This window comes from Crassostrea angulata, chromosome 2 (assembly GCF_025612915.1).
Source record: "Crassostrea angulata isolate pt1a10 chromosome 2, ASM2561291v2, whole genome shotgun sequence".
In the NCBI taxonomy this organism is placed as follows: Eukaryota; Metazoa; Mollusca; class Bivalvia; order Ostreida; family Ostreidae; genus Magallana; species Magallana angulata.
This window is the reverse complement of record NC_069112.1, coordinates 31,657,859-31,682,149: the sequence shown is the minus strand read 5'-3', so window position 1 is coordinate 31,682,149 and position 24,291 is coordinate 31,657,859. Positions and strand designations below refer to the sequence as shown.

General features: G+C 31.0%; 1 protein-coding gene across 1 annotated transcript; it reads left to right on the top strand.

The window, feature by feature from the left end:
- Positions 1–2,207: 2,207 nt before the first annotated feature.
- LOC128170608 (perlucin-like protein) lies at positions 2,208–6,227 on the top strand. Its single transcript, XM_052836387.1, has 4 exons — positions 2,208–2,583; positions 5,085–5,152; positions 5,351–5,441; positions 5,826–6,227. The coding sequence occupies exons 1-4, from the start codon at positions 2,283–2,285 to the stop codon at positions 6,047–6,049; spliced, it is 684 nt and encodes a 227-aa protein (XP_052692347.1). The 5' UTR covers positions 2,208–2,282; the 3' UTR covers positions 6,050–6,227.
- The last annotated feature ends 18,064 nt before the right edge of the window (positions 6,228–24,291 follow it).

Below are 24,291 nucleotides of genomic sequence, written 5' to 3'. Positions count from 1 at the left end.
AACTTATTTACTTGTGCAAAAAGTAAAATAAATCGTACGCCGATTGTATACAATAACTAAACAAACACAAACAGGTAAGCAATTAGATTTTAGTTTTTATAAGATTTATGTATTAAAACAAATAAATAATTTTGATATATTTATTGTATATCATTTAAACACACATTTTATTAAATTATTATCATTATCACATAATAACCGATTGAAATTATTGGTTATCGGTCGATTCGTTCAGTGATAAATGTAAACACGATCTAAAAATTATAATTCTTTTAGAAATCATTTCAAATATTGAAATTGTGCTTTAGACTCCGTTTAATAAGAATACACATTCAAGACATATTTACATTTTGCGTTGATCTCTACGAAAATCTTGACACAATTACTTATGATTACTCAAAACCTGCTGAAATGTACATGTATCAAGATTACAACGAATGATACACCAGTAATGAAGATGTTCTAGATACTGATACCGTACCACGATGTTTTATTATCTATACCAAGTAGGACTCAGTTTAAATGTTTGCCTCCTTATATTACCCCTGTCTATAAAGTTAAGCCACTAATTTGCGAATCATATAGAACTTTCTACTTTTTCTAGTGTCATAACAATAGTCGAGGGCTAGTTACCATCTAGATACTATTAAGAAATTTAGACCAATATCAATTTATATTCGTATTGTATGTGGAGGCAAAAATGATATCGACTAAGCTTGTGAGGTTGATATTACTCTTTTGTAAATTCAGTTGATCTCACTTAAAATGCGTCCTTGGGGCCACATAACAATTGTACAATAATATTGATATCAGTAATATTAAATAATCACCCACTTAAACAGTCATATTAAAAATAGTAAGTGTAGTACCGTAGCTAAAGTGTAGTACAGTAGCTTAACTTAGACCAGCATATTTTGTTATGTGTTATGTGCAATTATCCAAGGCAAATGATTAAAGTCAGTTGACGGTGAAGATTAATATTATATAATATTCATTGATTAGTAAACAGAATATATTCATAGAAAATGTCAGGTTGTTGGCAGTATTTTCACGTATATAGATTGTAAATGGACCTTGAGTGTTTTTAAATGCCAATGAAAAATTACGAAGTTTTTCATGACTGGTATGCTTATAAGGAGGCAACCATTGAAACTGTGTCGATTTTGGTATAGATAATAACAAATTCTGGCAAAGTACCAGTATTGGTAACATACTGGTTATTGGAATATTTTTTGTTTTTGTTATATACATATTGACAATTTTTGAATGATCATGATTAAGTGTTACATTTTGTTTTAAAATATTCTGGTTGAGATCAACGCAAAATGTAATATTACAAACTGTCGTAAATATGAAACGTGGATGTACTCTTCATTCTTGGAATCTAAAAAACCAGACATTTAAAATTTTAAATGTATTATAAATGTTTAAGAACTCTTCACAACATTAGGGGTGACATAGTTGCAAAGCTAAGTTGATTTTATGCACACATAGCCTGTTAACATCTACCTAATTTATATTATCTTTATGAAATATCAATTTAAAAGTACGAGTTAGTGAACATATATCAAAAATATTTACAAACGATAAAGTATGGGGATTTCAGCGAAAGAGGTCGTTTAAAAGATTTTTGTTAAAATGTACCATTAATATCAATCAAAACCGAGCTCAAATTATGTTTTCCTTATAAAATACAGGTATCTTAATGCACCGGCGTACCATGCCATGTAACTAAAAGCGATGCGGAATATTGCAATTATTTTTCTGGTTTTCGTTCTTGTAAATGTGTAATGAAATATGTATCATATATTATAAATTTCCCTATAAAATATATGAAAAATAATGTACTACTCTGGTCAATCAATGTTGACGCTGAGAATTCCAATGAAAGAATTTGTTGAACTTTAATTTAATTACAAAGTGTTTTTCTGTATGAAATATTCATCTCATAATGTGCCGTTTTACAATCAATCAATATTGATGTAATGAACTGCAACAAAAGAAGTCTCTAACGGCTAGGTTAAAACACACTATGTTTCCTTGAGTAATATATTCCTTTCTTAATGAGTCATTTCGGGTAAATCAATCAAAATCGGTGCAGGGGATTGCATAGAAATAAGGATATGAATTAAATATACTTATTAAATGCAAAATAACTCAGAACATGTATTGGTTATTTTTCAGTCTTTTAAAACGATCGTAGATACAACAGTTAGGTAATATTCTTGTGACGTTCGTGTTATCAGTCACATTACCTAAAAACTAACTGACTGCACAGTGAAATGTTTACTTTAAAACATGTATTCGTATTTTGTATACTCTGCATTATCGTGAAAATATGCCGTTCGGCAATGCAAACATTTCAGGTAGAACAGATCTTTTACAATAAAGTCGTGTTGGATAATCTTCTAACAGAATACGGCCATTCATCGTCTGCTCTATGTTCTGTTATTTGTCAGCAAGAAAGTTGCAAGTGTTTCGGTTTCAACTCAATAACTCAAATGTGTCGAGACCATGCATTTTGTAGACCAGATAATACATTGGTTGAAGAATCAGGATGGAAATATTACAGATCTCGAGCAGGTGCGAAATACATTTTTTCTTATATTTATTTCTAACTGAATAAGACTTGTAAAACATTGTTCTTGTATGGCTATTGAATTAACAGCACTACTGTTCACAGTAGATGGTATACAATTTTTGTATGTGACTTTGTCTACTTAACCAATGCATAAAAAACGCTAAATATAGGTTTATTTAAGTCTTGGCGAAAATTATTTAAAGTGCATCGTTGAATGTCTACGCATATACCAATAGATTAAGAAACATTGCTAAATTGACTAAAATTGACGCTTACTAAATGTTAGTTATTTCTATAGATGTCAAAGATCTGACATCTACATTTTCAAATATGCTTTCTTATACATGTATGAACTTATAGAACGGGCGAGAACGTTCAATTCTGTGTGAACTTTCTTATGACGTCGCATTGATTACTGCACGCGCTAATCGTTCGAAGGTATCCATACTATAAACATAAAACATCGTAAATGGGACGCATTGTCAACTGTTTTGCACTATCGATTCGCCTTTCTCTAATGTAAATTAAAGTAGTAAATAGCAGGCACTTAGGGCTGCCCGTCTCCCAACTTTTTCTTGCAGCAAATTTTATTTTTAAATTGCATAGACGTATAAGAAATTGAAATATCATGGAGTTGCCCCACCCCCTCCCCACTTTTTTGGAGAATGTGGAAAATTTGGAATAAAAATAAGGAAATTTAGTCCTTTGTATACCTTAGTATACTTCGCCAGCCCCTCCCCCTCCAACACGGATTAGGATTTTGAACATTTTGGCAAGTAACTTTTTAGAAAAATTTTTTTTTTTGCTTGTCACGATTTTTTGGATAAGTCTGACGCCCACTTACTTGATAAATGCATCGAAGACGAACACAAGTTTGGTAACAAATGTATTAAAAGAAAGAACTAAAACTGCATACAATATCAATTCGCTCTGCTTTCGCAATCGTTCTCTGCTCTCCGCCCCATGGCTCTCTGCTTCTGTCTCTCTGTTCTCTCGTATTCTATCTCCCCCATTACACCTGCCCAACACCTAACACCAAAGGGCCTCTCCGTAAGGGCATTAGGATACCTAGCTATGGCCCGTGTTAAGGTATTAGGATCCTTTGTTAGGGCATAGATCACCATCTAGGTGTCAAAACACAAATCCATCTAGGACATCTAATATAAGGGCACTAATTAAACTCCAGGATTAGGACCTTTATAAGACTAAAACAAATCTATTTCTATCAAAACAAACTAATAAAACACCAGCATATTTGCAAAATCATAACAATTACAATGATTAAAAAGCAGATAAAGGACTACTGTAAATAAATTTAACAAACATTTTTGATCTTACTTTTTTCCTTATCATATAATTTCAAAGGGACATTATCGGTAATCAGCTGATTCATTCGGCGATAAATGTAAACCCGATTCGCATATTATAATTACTTGATGAATCATAATACTATTGCATTTGTTGTATACCATTTGGAGTTATCGATAAAATATAAAAACGTATTCAAATTAGCTTATTTTTTTATTAGATATGTTCAGTTTATAATTTGGCAGAGAAATGCGTCGTATGATTTGATATCGTAGTCGTTATACTGAACGTAAAAAGTACATACAGAAAACGTACGTTTCGTGTTTATGTTTGTCTTATTAAATGTCTAATCGATTGTCGATTAATCTTTTCTGTTATTAACTGTTGAAATCGTTGAACAAAGCAATAAAAATGCATTTATGTAGTAATTCCACGATCTGTTGTTAACTCTTAGATTTAACAGCAACGCTTTATGTATTTCGAATTGACAAAACTTCATAGTGTAGCAAATGTAGCATATAAATAATCATTCTGATTTGAAATGATGTTTCTATTTTATTTTTACATTATATTTCCTTTCATAAAATCACTCTGATATTTAATCTCAAATACGATTGGCTACAGGATGCAAGACAGAATGGGATAGGATAGCATTTGACTTAGGTATTTGCATTATGCATCGGACATACTGAATCTTGCTCTATCCGTGTCAACTTTTCAACTTTCATGATAGTATTTTTTACAGTTACTATGTATCTTTGATGCAATCAAATTCAATTTAGGAAGTAAATGTTGATCTTTTATTTTGAAGGGTTAGTATGGACATAAATTAGCTATTTTTTTTCTTCAAAATTTTGCATAACTATGTACCTAAAACAACTATGATGATTTCTAAAAATAGTTACTAAACAGAAATATACGGAAACATTTATATTTTTTCAAGGTATCTTATGTATACATGAATATAATCGTGTTCAACAAGACACAATTCTTATTTCAGAAATGATTGTTTCAAGGATCTCAATAGGCGAAAACTTATGTTACTATTATTGTTATTAAAGAATTCTTTCTAAGGTTTATCCGTATAGCTCTCTTCGAAATTTTAAATATATTGGACGGCAATTCCTGCAAAATATGATATATCTATATATCTATAGAAAGAAAAGATATTTAAAGACATTTCTTTGTTTTCAAGAATGGAATTCTTTCATGAATTCTGAGTACTTGCTGGGGTTAGAAGCAGCAACGTGGAATAATGCTCAAGTGAGTGAAGAAGTATTGAATTTTCTTTATTTCATTACATCGGGGAAGTAGAAATCTTGTGTTTAAAACACGTGAATGTGAAATCCATGATTTCTTTATCTGGGCGAGTTATTTAAAGGGTGCTTTTTGACGTTATTGAAATTGCCTTGTTTCAAACTTCAAAATGGCATTACTTAAAAAAATAATCACATTTTTCAGTTGGATCGCTCTGTAAGGGGAGCTAAACTAGTTGAAATAGAATCGCCTGAAGAAGACGTCTACATTCGTACCCTTGCAAATAATTTGACAGGTACGTATGTTATGCTAGTATGCATTTTAAAACTAAAAAAGTAGTCATATGTTTAAGACTTTAATATAACTCTTTTCCCGAATGCAGTCAAAAAACTATAGCGTTAAAAATGAATGAACACTTTTATAAAAAAAAAAAGATTGACAAAAACTTTGACGTTGGTTAATCATTAGTCATTGAAGACCAATGTTTCTTTGATTGAGTATATTTGAATTGATGAGTTAATGCATAAAACTCAATGTTTGTGGAGGTGCAAAAAGAAATATTGAACATTAATTGGCCCTAAAATTTTACAACTTTAAAAAGAAAATGATTTTTACTTTTTCCAGTAATAGTTGCGTCCACGAACAATGTAGAATTCAAAGTTTTGATTTCTGTTTTAAGAAACCGTTTGGTTGGGAGGCACCGATGTTGCTGAAGAGGGAAAATGGGTGTGGCAGTCTACTGGCACCATCTTCTCCTACAGCGCCTGGAATGGAGGACAACCAAATAACTACCAGAACCAGGATTGCCTCTGCCTTTATCGACCATACGGCCTAACTTGGTGTGACGAGAGTTGTGCAGCAAGTTATCAATACATCTGCGAAAGAGAGTTATTTACAAACTGATAGAATTGACAATATTTACCAGTTGGTCATGTTGTAATTTTAAGGAATTTGTTCCTAAAAAAAAATAATTATGAGGTACGTCTTAAACAGTTTAGTCAGAAATCGGTTTCAGGTTCCCAAAACTGTATATATTTGAATTTCTTAGTAACTATTTATAACTAATACACATTTTTAACGCTTTTTAATGGTATTTAATGTGCATCATTTTTTTAGACCATTGAACAAGCCGTTTCTTATCAAATCAACTTTGATTTATTTGGTGATTATATATACTGATTATGATAAAATTAAATTTATCAAATAAAAAAATGATTCAATTCCTCTATTGATTTTTCTTGAAATTTTAGCACCATCATTGATCTTGTAAACTGGGAACAAACGTATGATTTATTCTTGTGTCCGACGAATCAACATCACGTCGGACTTTCACTGGTTTACCGAATACAGCGCAACATTGAACTTTTTAAAAAATGTTTGATTATTTTGCATTAATTTGCATCATTTAAAAAAAAATTCTTTCCAAAAATTATTACCTAACAGCGTAATTAGTTAACGATATTTAATTCCTTTGGAGTTTTTATAACTTCCACCATTCCAACATTTGTTTAAAATCATATTCCTTGGTTAAATATTGCAAAATGAGAATATTCTCATTTTGCAATATTTAACTACATTAACATTGACGGGTGTTCCTAACCATCACAACAATGTCTAGGTCAATGAAAAGTTATAAATCATTCAGATGAATACCACGGTGTAAGTTGTTAATACAAAAGAGAAAAAAGTGACAAACACACTAAGTTTGGTAATTATTTTAAAAAGATTAACGCACGATGCAGCATATATTACAAATACGATTTAATGAGTGATTTTCTAAATTAATTATAATTAAAAAGTAGATTGATCAAATTTTAAATTATGTTATAACACATACAGGTGTATCGATCTATCTTTACATTTTAGATGATGAATGGATTGGATAGCATTCTTGTGGCATTCGTTTGATTCATCACGTGTTTCATATAAGTTTATTGAACAGGTAAACTAGGTGCACTAAATAATTGGACAGCACTGACCAGTGTTCTGCCTTAAATGTTAAGAAATATATGATAATATATATTCTAAAACGTTTTTTTCTATATTACTACGATTTTTCAATTACATATTTGATTAAAAATGTCATTGGCAATAGTATGTAATCTCTCCTCAGTTGTAACTATATATGTCTATTGTTAGAACGATAAACTAGTTTAAAAACCTCCCAGCGACCAGGGTTTTTTTTCAAATTGTGAAAAAAATTGTCATGGTGTAATTTTCCCCTTAACTTAATTTAAACGCTGATCAAATAAAACAATGCGGCCAAGTGTTTTGATGCAGTCTGTATCTGACCACTTACATGTAGCATGGCGTCATTCTGTTTTGATCTATGAGAGTGTTAGCACGAGAACTGGTTTGATACGCCCACTTTCATCCCCGTTTCACTGTATGTGTAAGGTCGATATCACATTCTTGAGTCTTCGGTCTATATGACTCGACATGGGTCCTTCTAGCCACAGTCAGTAAATTCAGACTAACATATTTCCAAAGAATCCAATGCAGACGATCAAGATCCGTTGACTGTAAAGAACCATTGTCAAGGGAGAAAATATGTCACGTGATTTCCTTACAACCGATGAAAATTACAAAACTAATTGTTTTATATAAGTTAGTTACGCACTTGTGCCTTTCTTAATAGTAGGTACAGTACAGTGCCCAGTAATGTGATCATTCTATAATAAAAGCTAACTCATACGGTACTGTGGATAGTACATAAATGAATTGAGATCAAAACAAAATGTAACATTGCAAAATGTTATAAATATGTCTTAGATGTGTATTTCTCTCTTGGAGACTAAAGCACATACATTTCCATATGATCTACGATTGTCGTCAGTCTTTTTCGTATCCGTTTCATTCTTTTTGTGTTCGTTATTGTTGATACATTTATATCAAATGTCTATGTTAAAATTACGTCATGATGACAGGATGTGCCTGTGTATCCATCCAACTGAATGATGGCTTGAATGTCAGACAATAGTCGGGAAAACTGAATAGCACAGCTACGTTTGTTCGTACACATAAATTGCTTGTAATTATATATGTTAAATTTCAATTTAAAAATGCACCATTCCGTGAAAAAAATTAATCATTATAAATCACAATGATTTGATTTAAACGATGGTTTTCAAAGTCGTTTATAATATTCATTTCATAATGCACCGCTCCGTTTTCAGTCCGTGTTCAACAATGAAAACCAAACAATGAGCTTGCAATTAACAAATCTCTGCTTTTTAAGTAAAAGACAATATGTGAGGAATAAAATATTCATTTCATAATTTACAAATACACCACTCCGTGTAAACTAATTTAAATCGAAGAAGGTAATTGCAAAATTCACTGAATGTTTTCTGTATAAAATATTCATTTTTAATCAATATTTTTATCAATCAAAACTGTTGCCGGGAATTGCAATGACAGAATTCCCTAACATCTAAGTAAAACAAAAACAATAATGTGTTTTCTTTATGAAATATTAATTTTAAATGTAATAACCCCCGTAAATCAATCAAAATTATTCAAATGCATCAAATGATGTATATGACTGCAATGAAAAAATTCGTTGAATTCTAAGTAAAAAAAAAATTCCTGTATATTGGAAGACTGCACACGATTTGATTACGTGACTTCCAGAAGTTGACAATTTTACATGATTTCTTTTGATTTTGTGATTCTTTTTTTTTCTAATGAAAGCTTGGTATTGAAACAAATAAAAGCAGCGTCCACTTCTGCATCTTAATACCGCATCTACTTTAAGTTTAAACAAAATCAAGTTCAATAAACTCATGTTTTAACGTACAAAGATCCACTTGCAACTAATGAACAAGTATTTCCTAAGGAAAGTAAATGTATGAATGGAAATTGGACCAGTAACGATACACTTTCCAATAATTGATACATATTTCAATTCCATGTTTTTGTTTTTGTTTTCAAATGCGATTTCTAAAACTTCTTCCCCTTTACCAATATAAATTTGTACTTTATATAGTGAAGCATAAGGATTGCATAGAAGGTCTTTGAACTATGAGCTCAGTGGAATGATACTTTCGCGTCAGTATATGTTGATGTAGTTGAAAACTTCAGGAATTCACACTTTTTTAATTTTCTGACCACTGAATCTTTATAATTTATATACCGTATAACGGGTATTTTTTACGAGCTGCTAATTTTTACTAATTTTTACGAGTTTTATAAATCCGTAAAAATTAAACGCGTAAATTTTCACAGAAGTAAAAAACACCGCACGTATCGTACGTATGAGAGTAATGTTCATGACCTCCAGCTCAGTCCCTGACGGCTGTACATGTAGGTATATTTGAGCGTTTTTGGTCACGTGGTGATAACAGTTCAGATCTTTCTATTCAGTCTTGAGTATTTTTTTAAACTACTTATAATGCCACGTTAGTAGCTAGATTTCAATCACTCAGTCAATAAATATGATGGTAATACGAAGCTAACAGAAAAACGATTTTCTGTATTGGATGTGTGTTTACTGTAACAAAGTCACGATGAAATCTCCCCCCCCTTTTTTTTTACCACAGATGATTTTAATTTTTACGGACATGTCCAATTCGTAAAAAATTACACGTAAAAAATCAAATCGCCCTATTTTAAGACAAATTCGTAAAATATCACAGCAGTAAAAATTACCCGTTATACGGTATACATTGTACAAACCTTAATTCTTATGAACTGACGAACGTTTGAACCTTCCGACTACTTGACCATAAAGATAATTAACCTTTAAACTATAGCTACTGGAACCTTGACCGCTCCGATGATTGTATATACGCAAACACTTTGAAGCTTAAATTAATTAAACCGTGTATACCATCTGCCAAAAATAAGGGATTGTATTACTGAACTTTAGAATGAAAGCAAAATTACTTGAAATTGATTCCACAGGGTAATATATTCATGGATACAATATTTATTTCAATATGTTAATACATAATGTATTAATTAATAAATCATTTCCATCATCATGTATAAACATAGTGAATTACAGATCACCGGAATTTATAACGTTTCCTCATCTCATTCATTTTTATGGTGTTTTACGTTCATTGGTTGAGTCTGGAGTGTGAAAGGTGAAAGGTGTTTGGGTCATCTGAGAGTTGTATGATTGGTTGATATTTTAGAAATAGTAGTGAATGAGTGGTTTACAAGTTTTACATGTAAGTGCGCATTCTTGGCGCCAAATCCTTAAACTAATATTCACCCCCAGACAGCCGAGAGAAAAGAAGATTGTATATCCTTCTCCATATATTATCTATTATAATAATAGTGATATAAAATATCCGTCGTTTCGGTAAATCCATTTACCACAGTTGCCTAAGTTATTTGTTGAAATAATGACTTATCTAAGACATAAATTAATCATATTCAAACATCTTTGAATATATTTAATGTGTGAATCTAAGCTGTATAAGTGTGTATTTTATTATGTTCATTTCTGTAATAATTGTTGTTACAGATCACCATAAAAATTCTATACATTGAAAACTATATATAACAAGAACCCAACAGCTGAGTTGTTCATTTTATCAACAACTACGATTTGCGTTAACATCGAATTGCGGCTGTAGCATTGATAATATTTGTAAGGTCCTTATATCCTTTTTTGAAATCAAGAACTATCAGATAATTTGAATAATTTAGCATTTGCTATTCATAAATATCGATATAATGTAATAGAAAGAAACACATACATGTGTACACGTATTCCAAAATTTAAAGAATAATCTTTAAAAAATAAAGAAATTTAAGCATAATTTTTTTTTTAGGATACGTAATTGTAAGTTTTACATTTTTTTTATTCAGCTTTATGCTCTTTAGAAATAAGAAGTCACTTGGTATTTTGTAGAAAGATTGTAAAACTATTCAAAATCAGTATTTAACAAGTTTAATAACCTGAATACATATGTAACAGAAACATGTTATTTTGTGCTTGTGTGAAAACAAGAGTTCCTGCTGTGTTGGAACTGAAGATCTGCAGGTCAGTTGTCCAATGATTTAACCATTGACTAAAAAAGATCGGAACAAAACAACTGATGCAAATTTCTACTTTGTATGTACTATGTATCGTGTATATATAGTATAGATAATATTATTTTAGATATTGTAGTTAGAGATTGTTTGCTAGTCAAATTTACTTTTACATTTCAGATTTAGTTAACTATAAAGTTTTATTGTTATAAGATATCAAATGATCACAATATATTAATACTTGCTGGTATATTGTTGTCTTTTATATTGGAATACATTTTAAAACTAATCAATTTAAACAAGTGAAAATTTGTCAGTTTTAGCTTTATGAACGGTGAATCGATAAACAGTTTAGCTTAGTTTATATGAGTTAACATTTGTGTGGAATGAAATAAAGCTTATGAAGGTATACTGGATGATCCACAGTAATTTTAAAAGATGCATAGCGCTTTTTTGAGCACTGTATTTAAGAAAACGGTAAAATGAAATATGCACAATCATGATTTGAATTCATATTTCAAAAAAATGATTGCATTTCTTTTAAAATTAAATGGAATAATTTCTTGATTTTTTTTTACATTTGACATGAATAATACGTGGAATCGCCAGGTCTTAGATTTAATAGCGGTAGTCGTTTTTATTTAAGAGTAAATGACAAAGTTGAATATTTATAAATGATCAAAGAACAAGTTCTTTTGTGACAAATTAAGTGTATCCTGATTTTTTTTTCTATTAATGTGTACATCAGTCAATATCAGATCTACTAATTTACAGACTGTACTCATAGAAATGATTGTTACCTTAATTACTGCTTTAGGAATAAACATCTTTATGAAAATTAAATCAAAGTATTCAGAGTACAGATATCCCTATTTATTTGAACTGTCTTGAAAACGTTTTTATAACATGGTATAACAACAAACTAAATAGACACGTTTGGTCATTAATATTGAATTATTGGAATTATTAAAGTATCAATAGATAGAATTTATTTGAATACATTTAAATCGTTAATATATTAAATCGTTGGAAATGTCAGATACTGCATGTAACATGAACTGTTGTACACGATCTTAGCTTGATAACGGGATCTCTAATTAAGGACTATTAGAAAAACAAGCATTCTGAGAGTATTGCATAAGCAATAGACGTCCCCTACCGGTTTGTAGAAATTTGTGAAAACAATGCACTGTTATGCAGAATATCATTTCTTACCGTCTCAACAGACCAACCCGATAACGAACCCGATTGTAATAATACATAAAACCCTGTCGATAAAATTTAAAACACAATGCTTGACACTATTTTACAGAACTTATTTGTTTGTTAGAAACAATCAATAAAAGAAATGGTCCAAGAAATGTACGATATAATTACTGACAACATACTTTCCTCGTTTATTTGATACAAACCGACCCCGATAACGAACCCGAACATTAAAAAATTGGAATATTAAAAAAATAATTGTCTCGAAAATATGTCAACCAGACGCTACAAAAGTGTAAACTTGATATGTAGTTTGACATTTTGAAGCTGTTCAGCAAATCTCATATTATTCCTCAAACGCATAAAGAAAAAAGTGTGGAAAACTGAAGTGGGACAGACAGACGGACGGACGGACGGACGGACAGTCGGAGAGACGGACAGAGAGACGTACTGACGGACGCAGAGGAAAGCTATAGTCCCCTCCGGTGAAAACCGTTAGGGGACTAAAAATGTAATCCGCTCCTGAGCAACTTTACATTGCAAATTCAAAGTAATGAGCATGTTACAAAGAACAAGAATACCAAGTATACAAAATATCAGACTCAAACTGTTCAACTGATTTCCTATACATATTACGTTCTCTATTTAATTGGAGCTCTAATTTTGTGCAGAAAACGAATTTAACTGTCTTTCTGTCAACCTCCGGTAAACCGTAGCTATATCGTTGTCATTGCTTACAGAATCAGTTCGGCTAAATAGCAGTGATAAACATTACGCATAGGTAGGTACGTATGGCAGCTAAGCATACCTGATGTGAATTGCTTTCATACCTCAGCTGTAGTAATGAAAACGATTTTAAAAAAAACATTCTCTTTGTTGTTCAAAAATCAAAACCAAGATTCATTTTAAGAGCCACATTTTGGTATTTTGTTTGAACCCACGTAATTTTAACTACCCATAAAATTATCTGAGAGAAGTCAATCAAATAGTCAAATAGGTGTATTAAGTTGAATACATAAAACTTTAAAAACGAAGTTTATAGCAATTTTCTATTCTTTAGGGACACAAAAATCAAACCTCACATATTAAACAGAATAATGAATACCATTTATCTCAATTCAAATTGATTCGAAAAAATTCCAAATCAATAGCTACGTATATTGTGGTTGTCTCCAAGCATTTAAAGAACAATAAAAAAAATTAAAAAATAAAAATAGAACAAAACATGTCGATTTATTAGTGCAAACTCCTAGCTATCTTTTGATCTATTGTCAAGCAAGAACTCAGCCGGAAAACTCTTGTAGAGCTGTGCTAAAATACAAACAAATAAATCGACTTTTTAATGCAAATTTTTGCTATTTGATTGTCAAGTAATTAAAAGTACCCTCTCCACTGAATGAAAATCCTATTAATGACATTTATGTCAGATGTGCACATTTAAAATACATAATGGTTAAGCTTGATTTTTTAAAGTTTTTTTTTTTTTAAATCAGTTATGTAAAATGTTTCTAGATACAAAGAGTTCTGATTTCATACTTTCAAAAAACCTGAATGAGTCTGAAAAATTCGGGACAATTATATAGTATGATTTCCTTGATTAGAAATACGTTAAGATATTAACTTACAATTTTTAAATCCAAATGATCTATACCTTGATCAATTCAAGAATAGTATGATTTATTCTTACAAAAAAGGTCTCAATAAAAAAGATACATGTAGCTGGAAATTTTGCCAGTCTAGGTTAAAAAGGCGTCAACAGTAAAATGATTGTATATTTATCTGATAAATACAGTGCTGCTATCTTGAAAGTTGACAAAATAATCCCATCCCATCTTATATCCTGAATCCTGCATCCTATCTTGCAAAAAAAAAAAACCAAAAAAAAAAAAAAAAAAAAAAAAAATATCACAAAACCCCCAAAAAACTCTATCCAATCCTATCCTATCCCATACCATTCAAATATAAGAATTAAAGTTGAATAAAACGAAATTTGAGAAAGAAATGATTTTATCAACTAATGCAGTACTCAAACTTACCAACTAAATCATACAACCGAAAATTCTTAAAACAGTATAACTTATTTACTTGTGCAAAAAGTAAAATAAATCGTACGCCGATTGTATACAATAACGAAACAAACAGGTAAGCAATTAGATTTTAGTTTTTATAAGATTTATGTATTAAAACAAATAAATAATTTTGATATATTTATTGTATATTGTTTAAACACAAATTTTATTAAATTATTATCATTATCACATAAGAACCGATTGAAATTATTGGTTATCGGTCGATTCGTTCAACGATTAATGTAAACACGATCTAGAAATTATAATTCTTTTAGAAATCATTTCAAATATCGAAATTGTTCTTGAGACTCCGTTTAATAAGAATACACATTCAAGACATATTTACATTTTGCGTTGATCTCTACGAAAATCTTGACACAATTACTTATGATTACTCAAAACCTGCTGAAATGTACATGTACCAAGATTACAACGAATGATACACCAGTTATGAAGATGTTCTAGATACTGATACCGTACCACGATGTTTTATTATCTATACCAAGTAGGACTCAGTTTAGATGTTTGCCTCCTTATATTACCCCTATCTATAAAGTTAAGACAATAATTTTCGAATCATATAGAACTTTCTACTTTTTCTAGTATCATAACAATGCTCGAGGGCCAGTTACCACCTAGATACTATTAAAAAATTTAGACCAATATCAATTGATATTGTATGTGGAGGCAAAAATGATATAGACTAAGCTTGTGAAGTTGATATTACTCTTTTGTAAATTCAGTTGATCTCACTTAAAATGCGTCCTTGTGGCCACATAACAATTTTACAATAATGTCGATATTAGTTATTTTAAATCATCACCCACTTAAACAGTTATATTAAAAATAGTAAGTGTAGTACCGTAGCTAAAGTGTAGTACAGTAACTTGACTTAAACCAGCATATTTTGTTTTGTTATACTTTCATGTTAAATACTGAAATCTGAATGGTTAAGACGGAGTTCATAATCCGTTCTATTACCCTCAGCGTTAGCAACACACTTAGCAACGGGTAACATTAAAAATTGTTACATATGCGAAAATTATGCGCGTACCGTTCGCTGTAGAACTCACGTTTTTCCTATATAAAAGCAGTACAATTTTCTTAAAAATTAAGACATTCAGTATAACAAAATAAATAGTGCCTGTTTGGGAGGGGAACAGTTGAAATCGACATCCCTCGAAAACCATTGTCAACCTCCGCTTCGCGTCGGTTGACAATGGTTTTCTCGGGGTGTCAATTTCAACTGTTCCCCTCCCAAACAGGCACTATTTATATAATGTGTTATGTGCAATTATCCAAGGCAAATGATCAAGGTGAGTTGACGGTGAACATTAAATTATATAATATTTATTGATTAGTAAACAGAATACATTCATAAAAAAATGTCAGGTTGTTGGTAATATATTCACGTATATAGATGGTAAATTGACCTCGAGTGTTTTTAAATGCCATTGAAAAATTACAAAGTTTTTCATGAATGGGTTGCTTTTAAGGATGCACCCATTGAAGCTGTGTCGATTTTGGTATAGATAATAAAATATTTTGGCGAAGTACCAGCATTGGTAAGGTATTGGTCACTGGAATATCATTTGGTTTTGTTATTATACATATTGAGAATTTTTGAATGTATATGATTAACTGTTACATTTCATTTTAAAATATTCTCATTGAGTTCAACGCAAAATGTAATACATGTATTACAAACTGTTATAAATATAAAACGTGGATGTACTCTTCATTCTTGGAATCTAAAGAACAGACATTTACAATTTTAAATGGTTGATGGAATTATGTTATGAATGTTTAAGAACTCCTGACAATATTACGGGTGACATAGTGGCAAAGCTGAGTTGATTTTATGCACACATAGCCTGTCAACATCTACCTGATTTATATAATCTTTATGAAATATCAATTTAAAAGTACCAGTTTGTGAACATATATCAAAATCATTTACAAACGATAAAGTATGAAGATTTCAGCGAGAGAGGTCGTTTAAAAGATTTATGTTATAATGTACCGTTGATATCAATCAAAACCTCAAAAACTGTTTTCCTCATAAAATACAGGTCTCTTAATGCACCTGCGTACCACGCCATGTAACTAAAAGCGATGCGGAATATTGCAGTTATTTTTCTGGCTTTCTTTCTTGTAAATGTGTAATGAAATATATATATATATATATATATATATATATATATATATATATATATATATATATATATATATATATATATATATATATATATATATATATATATATATATATATATATATAATATATTATAAATTTCCCTATAAAATATTTAAAAGGTAATGTACTACTTTGTGCAAGTCAATCAATATTGACGCTGATAATTCCAATGAAAGAATTCTTTGAACTTTAATTTAATAATGTGCCGTTTTACGTAAGTCAATCAAAATTGGTGCAAGGAAATGCAACAAAAGAAGTCTCTGACGTCTAATCAAAACAAAGTATGTTTAACTGAGTGATATATTCCTTTCTTAATGAACCATTTTGGGGTAAATCAATCAAAATCGGTGCAGGGGATTTCATAGAAATAAGGATATGAATAAAATATACTTATTAAATGCAAAATGGCCCAGAACATGTATTGACTATTTTTTAATCTTTTAAACCGATCGTTGGTACAATAGTTAGGTTATATTCTTGTGACGTTCGTTCGATCAGTCACATTGTACTGCATAGCGAACTGTTTACTTTAAAACTTGTGTTCGTATTTTGCATATTCTGCATTATCGTGAGAATATGTTGTTCGGCAATGCGAACATTACAGGTAGAACAGATATTTTACAATAAAGTCGTGTTGGATAATCTTCTAGCAGAATACCGACATTCTTCTTCTGCTCTATGTTCCGTTGTGTGTCAGCAAGAAAGTTGCAAGTGTTTCGGTTTCAACTCAGTTACTCAAATGTGTCGAGTCCATGCCTTTTGTAGACCAAATAATACATTGGTTGAAGAATCGGGATGGAAATATTACAGATCTCGATCAGGTGCGAAATACATTTTTCTTGTATTTATTTCTCACTGAATAAGATTTGTAAACCATTGTTCTTGTATGAATCTTGAATAGACAGTTATACTGTTCACAGCAGATATACAATTTTTGTATGTGCTTTTGTGTACTTAACCAATGCATAAAAAGAATATTAAAAATATGTTCATTTAAGTCTTGGCAAAAATGAAAAAAATGCATCGTTGAATGTCTACGCATATACCAATAGATTAACAATCATTGCTAAATGAACTTAAATTAACGCATACTAAATGTTAGTTATTTCTATCGATGTCAAAGATCTAACATCTACATTTTCAAATATGCTTTCTTATACATGTATGAACTTATAGGATAGCGAGAACGTTCAATTCTGTGTGAACTTTCTTATGACGTCGCATTGATTACTGCACGCGCTAATCGTTCGAAGGTATCCATACTATATACGTAACACATCGTAAATGGGACGCATTGTCAATAGTTTTGCACGAACGATTCGCCTTTCTCAAATGTAAATTGAAGTAGTTAAAAGCACGCACATAGCATAGCACATAGCCACCCCCTTTTTTGCAGCAACACATTTTCTTAAATTCGCATACATGTATAAGAAATTGAAATATCATGGAGTTGCCCCCCCCCTTTTTTCGGAGCATATACAAATTGGAATGAAAAAAAGTACAGGAGTGTACCTTGTATACTTAAGTATACTTCGCCAGTCCCTCCCCCCTCTCCCTCTCTACCACGGATTAGGATTTTGAACATTTTGAATAGTAACGATTTTGTTTGTTTGTTATTTATGGTTTTTTTTTTGCTTGTCATAATTTTGAGTCTGGCGCCCACTTTCAAAAAGGATGCTACGTGCCTTAACAGCAATGTTAAAAAGTACACCAGTATGAACTTAGTTTGTATAGTGCTTCTGTCATAAAAGTTGACAAAAAAATCATATCCTAGATTCTGCTTCCTATCCTGCAATTAGCTATATCTTATCATTTCCCATCTTATTCTATCCTATACAACCAATTTTTAGGAATAAAAGTGAAATTACACAAACATGTGTAATAATTAATGTGAAATTACTTAAAAATGTGTAATAACCAAACTAGTATATAAGTACATAAAAAGAATATCTTTAAACGGAGGTAGCTTACTTTCCAGTGCATTGATTATATTAAGTCGTTTGCAGAGTGTATACAATTACGTGAACAAACAAGTAGTCGGATATATTATAATGTAAGGTTGTCTTCTTAAGGGAACCTAGAGTCAGTGCTTAGCGAGTTCTTAGTTTCAGCGTCACAAAATATTGTAGATTCTTTGTCGTATCTAAAACCTGTAGGTCTTTATAAATGTATGAAAGACGAACACAAGTCTTCTAACAAATGTATTAAGGAAAGAACTAAAATTGCATCTAATATCAATCCGCACGGCTATCGCACCCGCTCTCTGCTTTCTGTTTTTTTTCATATTCTATCGCCCGCTTAACACCTGCCCGACACCTAACACCAAAAGGCCTCTCCGTTATGGCATTAGGGTCCCTAGCTACGGCCCCTGTTAAGTCATTAGGCTCCTGTGTTAGGGCCTGTTTCACCATTGTCGGGTGTCAAGACACACAATCTATCTAGAACATCTAATATAATGGCACTAATTAAACACCAGGATTAGGACCTTTATATGACTATAACAAATATATTTCTATCAAAACAAACTAATAAAACACCAGCATATTTGCAAAATCATAACAATCATATTGATTTAAAAGCAGATAAAGACTACTATAAATATATTTAACAAACATTTTTGATCTTACTCTTTCCCTTATCATATAATTACCAAGGGACATTATCGGTAATCAGCTGGTTCATTCGGCGATAAATGTAAACCCGATTCGTATATTATAATTACTTGATGAATCATAATACTATTGCATTTGTTGTATACCATTTAGAGTTACTGATAAAATATAAAAACGTATTAAAGTTAGCTTATTTTTTTATTTAATATGTTCAGTTTATAATTTGGCAGAGCAATGCGTCGTATGATTTGATATCGCAGCCGTTTTACCAAACGTAAAAAGTACATACAGAAAACGTACGTTTCGTGTTTATGTTTGTCTTATTAAATGTCTAATCGATTGTCGATTAACCTTTTCTGTTATTAACGGTTGAAATCATTCAACAAAACAATAAAAATGCATTTATGTAATAATTCCACGATGTGTTGTTAATATTTAACAAACACGCTTTATTTATTTCCGAATTGACAAAACGAACGCATATCAATATTATTCATTGTGTAGCAAATGTAGCATATAAATAATCATTCTGATTTGAAATGATGTTTAAAATTTATTTTTACATTAAATTTCCTTTCATAAAATCACTCTGATATTTAATTTCAAATACAATTAGCTACAATATGCAGTACAGGATGGGATAGGATAGAATTGGACTTAGGTATTTGCATTCTGCATTGGACATACTGAATCTTGTTCTATCCTTGTCAACTTGTCAACTTTCATGATAGTATTTTTTACAATTACTACGTATCTTTGATGCAATTATAAATTCAATTTAGGAAGTAAATGTTGATCTTTTATTTTGAAGGGTTAGTATGGACATAAATTAGCTATTTTGTTCTTCAAAATTTTGCATAACTACATTGTACGTACCTAAAACAACTTTGATGAATTCTAAAAAAAGTTACTAAACAGAAATATACGAAAACATTTATATTTCAATGTATTTAATGTGTACATGAATATAATTGTGTTCAACAAGACACGTAATTATTATTTCAGAAATGATTGCTAAAAGTATCTTAATAGGCGATAACTTTTGTATATAATTATTATTGTTAATGAAAAATTCTTTCGAACGTTTATCCAAATAGCTTTCTTCGAGTTTTTAAATATATTGGACGGCAATTCCTGCAATACTATGATACATCTATATCGCATATAGAAAAAAAAATATTTAAAGCCATTTCTTTGTTTTCAAGAATGGAATTCTTTCATGAACTCTGAGTATTTGCTGGAGATAGAAGCAGTAACGTGGAATAATGCTCAAGTGAGTGAAGAAGTATTGAATTTTCTTTATTTCTTTACATCGGGGAAGAAGAAATCTGGTGTTTCAAACATGTGAATGTGAAATCTATAATTTCTTTATCTGGGCGAGTTATTTAACGGGTGCTTTTCGACGTTATTGAAATTGCCTTGTTTCAAACTTGAAAATGGCATTACTTAAAACAAATAATGACATTTTTTAGTTGGATTGCTCTGTAAAGGGATCTAAACTAGTTGAAATTGAATCGCCTGAAGAGGATGTCTACATTCGTACCCTTGCAAATAATTTGACAGGTACGTATGTTACGCTAGTATGTATTTTAAAACTAAAAAAGTATTCACATGTTTAAGACTTTAATATAACTCTTTTCCCGAATGCAGTAAAAAGACTATAGCGTTTAAAATGAATGAAACACTTTTATATAAAAAAAATTCACGTTGGTTAATCATTACTCATTGAAGACCAATTTTTCTTTGAATATATTTAAATTGATGAGTTAATTCATAACACTAAATGTTTGTAGAGGTGCAAAAAAGAAATATTTAAGTTAATTGGCCCTAAAACTTTACAACTTAAAAGAGGAAATGGCTTTTACTTTTTCCAGTAATAGTTCGTCAACAAACACTGTAGAATTCAAAGTTTTGATGCTTTGTTTAAGAAAACGTTTGGTTGGGAGGCACCGATGTTGCTGAAGAAGGAAAATGGGTGTGTCAGTCTACCGGCACCATCTTCTCCTACAACGCCTGGTATAGTGGACAACCGAATAACTACCAGAACCAGGACTGTCTCTGTCTTTATCGACCAAACATGTACGGCCTAGCTTGGGGCGACGGGAGTTGTGCAGAAAGTAATTACTACATCTGCGAAAGAGAGATATTTACAAACTGATAGAATTGACATCATTTACCAGTTGGTCGTGTTGTAATTTTAAGGTTGTTCCAAACAAAAATAATTATGAGGTACGTCTTTAAATAAAAAGTTTGGTAAGAAATCGGTTTCAGATTCCAAAACTGTATATATTTGATTTTCTTTGCTACTGGTTATTACTAATACACATTGTTAACGCTTGTTGTATGGTATTTAATGTTGCATACTTTTTTTTAGACCATTTAACTAGCCCTTTGGTATCAAATCAATTTTGATTTATTTGGTGATTATATTTACTGATTATGATAGAATATAAACTAATTTAATTTCTATATTGATTGTTGTTGAAATTTTAGCACCATCATTGATCTTGTAAATTGCGAACAAACTTATATGATTTATTCCCGTGTCCGATAAATCTATATCAAGTCGTTTTAGAAATAGTAGTGAATAAGTGGTTTTACACTTAAGTCTGCATGTTTGGCGCCAAATTCTTAAACAAATACACTTCACCTCCAGACAACCGATAGAAAGGAAGAGTCTATCTCCATTTCCATATATCATTTTTTTATAATAGTGATATTAAATTACTGTCATTTCGGTATGTTCATTTACCGCAGTTGCATAAGTTGAAATAATTATTTAAAATCATATTAACATATTCAGACATCTTAGAATATATATGTGAATCTTAGCTGTGTGAGTGTGTATTTTTTATGTTTATTTCTGTTATAATTAATGTTATGTATCACCATAAATTCTATACATTGAAAAAAAATATATTACAAGAGCCCAACAACTGATTTGTTCATTTTATCAACAACAACGACTTGCGTTAACATCAAATCACGGCTGTAGCATTGATAATATTTGTAAGGTCCTTATATCCTTTTAGAAATCAACAAATATCAGAAAACTTGAATAGTTTAGCATTTGCTGTTCATAAATATCGATAAATTGTAATAGAAAAAAAAACACATACATGTTTACACGTACAAGTATTCCAAAATTTATAGAAAAATCTTAAATAATTATCAGACAAACGAAAATCACGCCTTGTTCGTTTTCTCAAAAAGTTTTAAAATAATGTTACAATATTTCATCTGTATAATGACACATGTGGTCCGCAGGCCACTTTTTGACTCCTTATAGGGGTTATAATGGCCTAAGGATCATAACTTTTGTAAAATTTTAAAGTTTATTTAATAAGTTTTAATAAAACCATCAATGTTCCATGTTGGTAAACATGCTTGTCACGTCATAAGTAATTAATAATGCGTTAGGTGGCGGCGTGAGGTTTTCATTTTTTTAATAAAGCCCGCAGTGTCTTTGATATACGTTGTTTGTTTTTGTACGATATTGACGAGAAAGTGAACACAGTACAGTCCTATTTTCCTTGTCGACGTGTTGCATTGCAGGATAATTGGTCTACCAGGTGGTAATTTTCTGATGCTGCATTGACCGTTCCTTAAAGGGTTTTAAACGTGTTTAGGAATTATGTGTGTTTTTGGCAGAAGATAAAGATGACCACATTTTAGTAACGGTTTATTGTCATTCAGAAACTTGTAAGTTTCTTTGTCTAGTGACCCGTTAATATGCATTTCCAAAAATATATTTTGAATATCATTATGCAGCTTGAGCATGTTCGGTTCAGGTACTTGCATATAGTGTTTGGATAACAGTTGTCGATGTGCTTTTGAGACATACTCATCTCTGTTCATAATGACAATGGTATTACTTTTGTCCGCTTTTTTGATAACGATGTCGTTATTTTTAAGCGATAAAATAGCCTCTCTCTCAGATTTAGAGATATTTGATCTCGTGTTTACAAAATCCATTGAGGAAAGTTCAAGTTTTGTTTTATCTCTGTAATACTCGAGTTCTCGGCAAGCCAATGGCGGCATAAAGCCAGACTTTGTTTTAAAGGGGTTTATCGGCGAGTTGTCCCCGGTATCAAAGTGGAATTTGCATCTGAGTTTTCTTGCAAAATCGTCAAAGTCTTTGAGAAGTAAACGCTTAGCATTGTTGTTTTTTGGCGTAGGAATGAATTTTAAGCCTTTGCTCACAGGTGAGAGCTCGTCGTTGGATAGCGTGTGTCGTGATAGGTTTAACACAAGCTTTTCTCCAATGGCCGTAGATTTTTTACAATGAGCTTGATAAGCCTGTAAATAATTACACGTGTGTTTCACGGTTTTGTTTTGTTTACTCCGTCTATTTAATCGTCGAGCCATTTAAATAGAGGAACTGCGTGTGTACAATAACAACAATTAGTGTGTGGGTTAGGTAGGAATTCGTCTAATTCCCAATGTGTGATGGTAGATTAGAGGATAATGGTAATGTAACGCAGTGAGAACTGACAGCCCAATTTATTGATTAATTATGGTCATGTGGAGGCTGCTGTGTGCGATCGCGTTAGTCAAACCCAGTGGGTGATTAATGGGTTATGAATTGTAGTAATTGGTTCTTAATAATGTACAAACTGTCTAATATACGCTATGTCGTAATATTAGAGGTACATATGAGAACCCGTCTTAGTTTCAATTGTTGATCATAAGGGGATAAACAATGCACGTGGATGAAAAATATAAAACAAAAACATAAAAGTGAATCAAAAGTCATGAACTATATTGAAGCAATGAGACAGAAACTTGCTCTCAGATGATATTGTTTAAGACTCTTAGTGTCAAAGCAATAGGTGAACTATTAATGGTGCAAGCAGGCGTTATACAAATAGCACAAAATATATGAAGGTTAATATGGTTTTTTTCTCTGAACATAGATATGGCCTCTGTGTGAAAATTAGCGACAGCAATCAACCAGACTTGTAAGGGATTTATATTAGGGCCCGACACTACAAACCAAAAAGATAGTGTAATGTTTTGCAAAAAAGCAAATTGCAATTTAAAATATACAAGTAGTAATAGTTGTAGAGTGTT